The 7707-nt window shown below is 42.1% G+C and overlaps 1 protein-coding gene across 1 annotated transcript; it reads right to left on the reverse strand.

The window, feature by feature from the left end:
• Nucleotides 1-12: 12 nt before the first annotated feature.
• Nucleotides 13-6048, reverse strand: LOC135236513 (adenosine receptor A2b-like). The gene is made up of 3 exons (XM_064302940.1): nucleotides 5954-6048; nucleotides 5229-5735; nucleotides 13-2006 (listed from the first exon to the last, which is right to left on the reverse strand). Exons 2-3 carry the CDS (start codon nucleotides 5546-5548, stop codon nucleotides 1328-1330), a joined length of 999 nt encoding a protein of 332 aa, XP_064159010.1. The 5' UTR covers nucleotides 5549-5735; nucleotides 5954-6048; the 3' UTR covers nucleotides 13-1327.
• Between the last annotated feature and the right edge of the window lie 1659 nt (nucleotides 6049-7707).

A 7707-nucleotide genomic window follows, 5' to 3' on the forward strand; every position in this document is an offset into this window, starting at 1 on the left:
AGGCCAGAACACATATACTGTATTTTGATGGTTGTGTTTTTAAATGTATTGCACCAGTGTGAAATCAATGCTCAATAAGACCTATTCATATGAGGCCTGTGTGAATCTTTTTTTAATGGAAAAAGTCAGTTTTGAGAAGAGAGAACATGGTTTTGAATGCATTAATGCATTTTGCAAGAGATTTGTGTAGTTTTGGCAAAAGGTTAACTGTTGCCGTGCTTTGTGTGTAGAGTTTTGAGAAACTGAGCTATAGTTTCAGAAAACGTGTTTAAACAATTGAGAAAAACTGTAAAAGTGTTTTAGATTGAGCACAGCAGTGTGTAACTGGTTCAAACAGAATCAGATAGTGTGAACCATGTGTGTGCCATACGGTGACAAAATTGGGTTTTTATAAATTATTGAATAGTTTTGAATGAAGTATTTCATTTTGTAAAAGATCTGAGGTGATCTGGTACTTGTGTGTGTGGTTGTGTGAATTGTGTGTAGTGTTTTGACAAAATGAGCCCTGTTTTCAAAATCATGCTTAAGCAATCGTAAAAAACTGTAATGGATTGACGTGGGTTGACAATGAGAGAGGCTGGACAGAGAGTCCAGCCCAACTTGAGCCAATTTACTGTTGCCTCTGTTATCCGGACATTTAGACTTGAGCACACCTATTGATATTGCCTGTGATGTTGATGAGGTTCTGCTCGATGTCTAGCCAGGGCAGATATTGCCTGTGATGTTGATGCGGTGCTGCTGAAAGTTTTCTTTTCTGTTTACTGTATCGAATAGAGAGCATATTTTTTGTTCACACAACTTTAATATATACTGTATATGCTGTGTATATGTTGCACTGATTTGTTGTGGAGAAAAATAAAAAGGTTTGTTTCAACAGTACAATTTGTGTTCTGCGCATATTTCTGCAGACTTGAACAATCTCTCTCTGCAGAAATCTCTTCATACAGAACTATTTTTTTATGACAAAGCCCAGCAAAGATGAAAGTGCTTTTGACTGAGCACAACAGCATGTAGTTGGTTGGACACAAATCTGGTAATATGAATGACATGTGTGCCATTTGGTGCAAAAGTTTGATTTTGATAAGTGTTTATGTAGTTTGAATGCAGTGCTTCATTTTGTAGGATATATGAAGTGTTTTGCACTTTGGGTGTGTTTTGTGAATTGTGTTAAGTGTTTTAAGAAAATGAGCGCTGTTTTCAAAAATGTGTGCTAGCAATTGAAAAAAACAGTAAAACGATGCAGGAAACTGAAGAAGTCGCCCCCTGCTGGGCCCTAGTGGAAGCAGGCGGGGTCTGTGCTGTGTGTGCCGCTGCCCCCTGCTGGGCCCTAGTGGAAGCAGGCGGGGTCTGTGCTGTGTGTGCTGCTGGAGCCCGCGTACAGCTCACCCCTCCTGCACTGGAAGTGCCGGAAGAGGATCCTGCGGAAGGTCTCCCTGAAGTCCTGGATGCGGTAGGCGTAGATGGCGGGGTTGACGGCCGAGTTGGCGTGGGAGAGGACGATGGCCATGTACATGACGGCCGGCGGCTTGTGCAGCCGGGCACAGAAGAGCGTCAGGCAGTTGAGCACGTGCACGGGCAGCCAGCAGAGGGCGAACAGGCCCACGATGATGGCGAGCGACTTGGCAGCGTGGACCTGGTGCTGCAGCAGGCTGGGCGAGCCCGCGGCCCCCCCGGCCCCCCCGGTCAGCTCCATGCGCTGCAGCTGTGCGCGCGCCACACTGAAGATCTGCGCATACACCCCCAGCATCAGCAGCAGCGGCGGCAGCACGCAGGCCAGGAAATTGCAGTACACCATGTAGCGCATGTCCACCACGCTCTCGAAGTAGCAGGTCAGCCGGCAGCTCCGACTGCTGCCGTTCCCTGCGACACTCTCGTTGGCAGGCCCCTGGCAAACCAAATCTTTTTTGTTCCACCCCAGGAAGGGGATAAGCCCAATAATGAAAGACAGGACCCAGAGCAGGGCGATGATCTCGCGGGCTCGCCTCCCTGTCATCACTTCCTTATACCTGAAAAGAAGGTTAAAAACATTCAGAAGCCAGGTCCTCTGACTGACATTTCCATGGTGATGGTGGGGAAGTGGGCTATTTTTACTTTGCCCCTCGCCCTACACTTTTGCATTCATAGCAGTTCATTCCTCACACAGCTGAACTGCCTACGACTTGAAATACCTCTGCTCCTCACATACAGATTTATTTATGAATCGCTCAACCAGTGAAATGAATCATTTGCCCACTTGCGTGAGCTGAATAAAACAGGAATGAAGCAGGCCTGAGAAACACTGAACACACAGAACCTTTAGTTTACTGCCCTGCCACCTCGTTCTGTTGTAATACGGGTAGCAGCCAGAGAGGCTGTAAATAAACCAGATACCTAAAAGCACAGGAACCCTTATCAGGGTTGCCAGCTCTCACCCTGTTGGTGTGAGACACGTGCTCTCAGGCTCTGTTTCATTCCCTTACGCTACCCAAGCACATCTCATGCCAAACGGAGGCAGTGCCACTATCGACTAGCACGACAAAGTCCAATGCTTTCAGCCTGTCTTCGACAGCACCCCCCCCCCCCCGTCGCACCACAACACACCCTCGATCCGGGATCACAACCACCCACCACCGCCTGAAAGTAATAAATCCTCTTAATCTATCTACTCTACTGCCAGCTGACCAGTTTGGCAACCCTGACTTCATCGACGCTCTGCATAGCTGTATAATGCAAAAATAATGCAAATATGTTCGTACTGTTCCTAGGTTGCACTGCAATAATAAAGGTTGTTTTTTATTATTATTAGTTGTAATTGCACAGGTTGTAGTTTGAATATTACAACACGAGCCTACCGATAAGGGCATTTTTTCAGACAATGCTTATTGTCTTTGTAATGCCAGATACTGATGTGGAATAACGCACAGCTGAAAACCACTTGTGCCACATTGCATAAAATATAAATATGGATAAATATAAATATGAATAGGCTCTGGTTTTAGATTGTGTATTAGTAATACAGTGTGCTGATGGTATGCACATTAAAGCAATCTCATATATTAGCCTATACACATTGTTATCAACTAGAGTTTGTATTGTTTATACTGTGACCCTTTTGTGTCTTCTAATTTCTCTGTTGCCATCTACTTACTAATGAGTTGCATGCTAATTTGAGTACTCAAGACTTCTGTGTATGAGGATATTCCTCATCAAACAGATGAAATATGTCGAGTTATTTAATGGAGGTCAATTTTAACATTTTATCTCAGCATTTGATGGTATGATATCTGAACTCAATGGCAACTGAAAGATAATCATTTGCGTTAATTGCAAGTTTGCCGATTTACAGCAAGCATGTCTCCACAGCCTCTCAAGGCCTAACTCGGTCCTGTTGACTTCTGATGGCAAACCAATGCAGAAGCGTATTGCATTAGCAGTGATATGCACCTTAATGCCCAACACTTACAGCCACACGTTTCCTTTCCTCTTTTACCTCTGACTGCCAGTCCAGGCTAAGGTCTCAAACGCAGACTGATAATCCTCTTACAAAGCCTCAGTCCCCCTCCACAGCTACACGCCCTTGTCTACTGTGTCCCTCAAAAGCTCCCCTCTTGGAACAAAATTTAGAGTAAATGGGTTTATAGACGGAGATGTTGTGTGAAATTTGCCATGTACATAATGAAGCAAACACATGCAGGTATGATTTTATAACAGGTAACAGATGAACACTGGTACATTATTACTGCCGTGCTCCAGTTCCAATTGTCCAGTTAAATGAATGTAAAAACTGCAGTTGCCAGGTAGTCTGCCTGCACTACCTTCTGAAGTGCTGCTGGCCTGGGCTCTCTCTCTCCTTTGAAGAACACTGCAGGGATGGGATAAGCCTAAAAATCCCAATACTAACACACTCTGGTTAAAGGCATCTAGGCTGCCTACTGCATTACAAGATAATAATAATAATAATAAATCAGTAAATCTGCATCACTTACATACTGGTTACATATCCAACTGCTTCTTCTTTCTATTCATGCAGACTATGCTCCAAACACTGGAAGTAACTTTTGAACTTCAAGAGCACGAAACCTAAGGGACCAGAAACTGACATTCCACCTTCTCTTGGCCGGTCATGTTAAATGCACACATGCTGAATATTTATGGCCGAGTCTTACTTTCACACTGAGGTAATACTCAAATTATTTCCTTCAGAATAAATTACGGCATTTCTAAGCGTTTTGCCATGATGTGGATCTTCTCTGCTCCTCTGCCAGAGGTAAGGAAAGGGTAAGAGTCCTGTTCTCTGTAGGGACATCAACTTGTAGGGGCTTATATTTTCAATCACAGTGATGTGACGTAACCTTTGTGTCATCTGATTTAACATGCTTGAAGATAAAGTGTCAATATCATATTAAAGCTCTTTTTCATAAGGTAAAGTCTAAATGCGTCCAAGTCTTTTACAGTTTTAGCGTTTAAACACATGAGGCAGTATTGCTCAGTAATAATGACCCTACCAACACTTCAATCTGGACACCGTTTTCTTCTCATTTAAACCATTTGTACCATTTGTACTGTTTTCTATTTTCTCCTCTGTAATCTTTTTTCTTTATATGTTTTATGTACAGCGCATTGAGCTGCATCACTTGTATGAAATGTGCTCTATAAATAAAATTTGATTAATTGATTGATTGATTGATTAAACTTTTTACGATCATTTGCTCCCCACCGATTTTGCCGGCAATTACACATATTTTAAGTACCATGTCATGCCTTGCCAATTCAGTGGCTTGGATTCGGGTGTCAAAGTCTCCTTGGTAGAAACTATGCATATTAGTGATTATTAATTCAAAAATGTAAAAAATGCCCAGGTCCGTAAGAGTCCAGAGAAGAAAATGACCCCTTCGTGGAATCGAAGAATACAATTTCTTCTGTGGTCACAGGTCAGATTTTAGTAATAGAGCGAAAAACAAACTGGAGCTAAACTGTAATTAACAAACAATCATTTGAAAGAACACTTTCCCACCGCAGCAAGTGTCATCATAACAAGGGATAAGAAAATGAGCGCTATCTTACAAAACAACATCTTTTTTGTCTTCTATGCTGACAAATTCAAAATTTGAATATGAGATTTCTGAAGAAAAAACTTTGCATGCCAACTATATAACCTTTGAATTACCCATATCATGTATCTCACTAATATATGATATTTACAGGAAAAGGCATAATTTCGGCTGATGTGGAGTAAAGAAAGCACTCACCTGAGCGGCATTTTAACTGCCAAGTACCGGTCAACGGCTACCGCAAGTAAACTAAAAATTGAGCTTTGGGTGAGCACCAGAACAAAACATGCTAAGAAAAGGCAACCGTAGAAGTCAGACTGCAGACCAATGCTGATTGTGATGGAAAAAGGGATGGCTAAACAACCAACCAGGATGTCTGCCACGGCTAAAGAAACCAAGAAATAATTCGTGGCGTTCTTCAGGGTCGTGTTGGTGGCAACGGCCCAGCAGACCAAAACATTCCCAGCGATTGATAAAACAGCAATAATCAATTCAATTACAACATACAACGTATCCATTTCAGAGGGTCACGCTGAGAGAAAAATATAAAATATTTTTTAAAAGAAACGTCCCTCTAGATTGCGCAATTCCTTTGGAGCATCATTCAGTGAGAAACCCATAGAAATAAGTAAATTGAAAATAATTTACAGAAATCCAAAATTACATAATTTCCCAAACGATTCATTGAGTTCGGGGAACTGTCATCTGTAAAACAAGGACGAGAAGAGAACGTTAAAAGCATTACGCTGGCGTGGATAATAAAAGTATCTAATTGAATGAAAACATGTCAACGCTTAAAAACTGCTGTGCAAATCGTTTAATTAATAATGTAGTGATTTTTTTACATGCCAAGAAACAGACCGCAAGGAATGAATTAGAGATTAAAGGGCACATTGGTTTACGTCTGTGAAGTTGGTTCTTACCTTAGTCAGAATGCAAGATCAACAGTTACACTTCTTCTCGTCGCTTGCAATACGCGTTCGTTTCACTGAGCACCATACGCCCGCTGCTAGCTGTTAGAATCTTTGCCTAACTGCTTGTACCACACGCTTAGTTTCCAGCCGCGAGTCAGGCAAAAAATAATATAAAACCACGCCCAGTGCTGTGTGTAATGGTGTGTAATTCCGTCCTATAGGACTACACAAATGCGACAAAAGCTTTGAAATGCAGTGCCCATCCCACAAGCCATTTCCCCTGTCCTGCTGATGCAAAAGAACGACCCAGTTTTTATTTGTAGGGAAATGGATGATCTCAAACTCTGTGTTTACATTTCATCCCCCGAGAGAAAGATTGAAAGTGATGGGCACCAGTTGAAATATAAACAGACTCGGAGGTCTGTCTGGAACAGCTACCACAACTAGTAAAACTATAAGGTCTTATTGCGCCCCCATGCCCAATAGTTTAGAATACAGAACATCACAACATTCTGTTGTTATGTACAGTTAAAATCTAAAAGTTTCGGAACAGGGCTCTGTACTCCAACCCATGTAATTTGAAATAACACAATAAATAGACCTATGAGGTTAAAATGTCTGCAGACTGTCAGCTTCAATTTGAGTGTATTTACATCCATATCAGGTGATCCCCATATTTTAGGAGAGTAAAAGGAATTGGACAACTGGCTACCCTCTGCTAGGCTGTTTCTTGGACAGCTGTGTGTCTTTGCATCATTGCTTCATACACAAGAAAGCTGCTGACTGCTGAAGTGGATGACCAAAGAATACTTTCAACTGGGAAGAGAAACCGCATTTCAACTGACGATACTGAGCGAGAACGCTCTCAAGGATGCAGGCGTAGATGTGTCAGAGACTACCATGAAATGAAAACTACACCAGCATGACCTTTGAGGATTCACTACAAGATTTCCACTGGAAAGCCTCAAGGTGGAGAATGGTCAGGTTAGAGTTTGATAATAAATGTTCCTTTAGAAAAGAGGAAAACTGGTGACTTCTGGAACAAAGTCTTATGGACAGATGAGGCGAGCATTATCCTGTGCCACATAAAGAGGAAGATGTGGAGAAAGAAAGGAAACGCTTGTGATCCACAGCACTGCCCCTTGTCTGTGAAACATCACAGAGGCAGTGTTATGGCTTGGGCATGTATGGCTGCCACTGGACCTGGCTCACTCGTTTTTGTTGATGATGTGGCTGCTGAGAGAGCAAATAAGGAGTTTTTCAGACTCAAAAAACTGGAACGTTCTTGATAGGCTAAGTCAATCACACATCCTGAACCCAACTGAATTTCCCTCGCTGAAGACAAGACTGAAGGAAAAATGCAGCAGAAATAAATGGGTACAGGCCTGGCAGGGCATCACCAGGAAAGATACCCAGTGGGTCACAGATTTCAGGCAGTCATCCAATGCAAAGGATTTGTAACCAAATACTAAATATTTTACTTCAGATTATGTTAATTTGTCCCATTATTTCTGCTCCCCTAAAATGTGGGGACTTTGTATAAAAAGGGCTGTAATTCCTACAAGGATGACCCAATATGGATGTAATTACCCTCAAATTAAAACTGACAGTCGGCACTTTAACCTCATATCCATTGTTTTATTTCAAATCCAATGTGCTGGAGTACGAAAAAACAAACAAAAGTTGTGTCACTGTCTGAATACTTTTACATTTAACTGCAGAAATGTGTGATTCAGTGACTGTGATGGCAGCTCTGTGTCTCT

Source organism: Anguilla rostrata, chromosome 12 (assembly GCF_018555375.3).
Source record: "Anguilla rostrata isolate EN2019 chromosome 12, ASM1855537v3, whole genome shotgun sequence".
Taxonomy (NCBI): domain Eukaryota; kingdom Metazoa; phylum Chordata; class Actinopteri; order Anguilliformes; family Anguillidae; genus Anguilla; species Anguilla rostrata.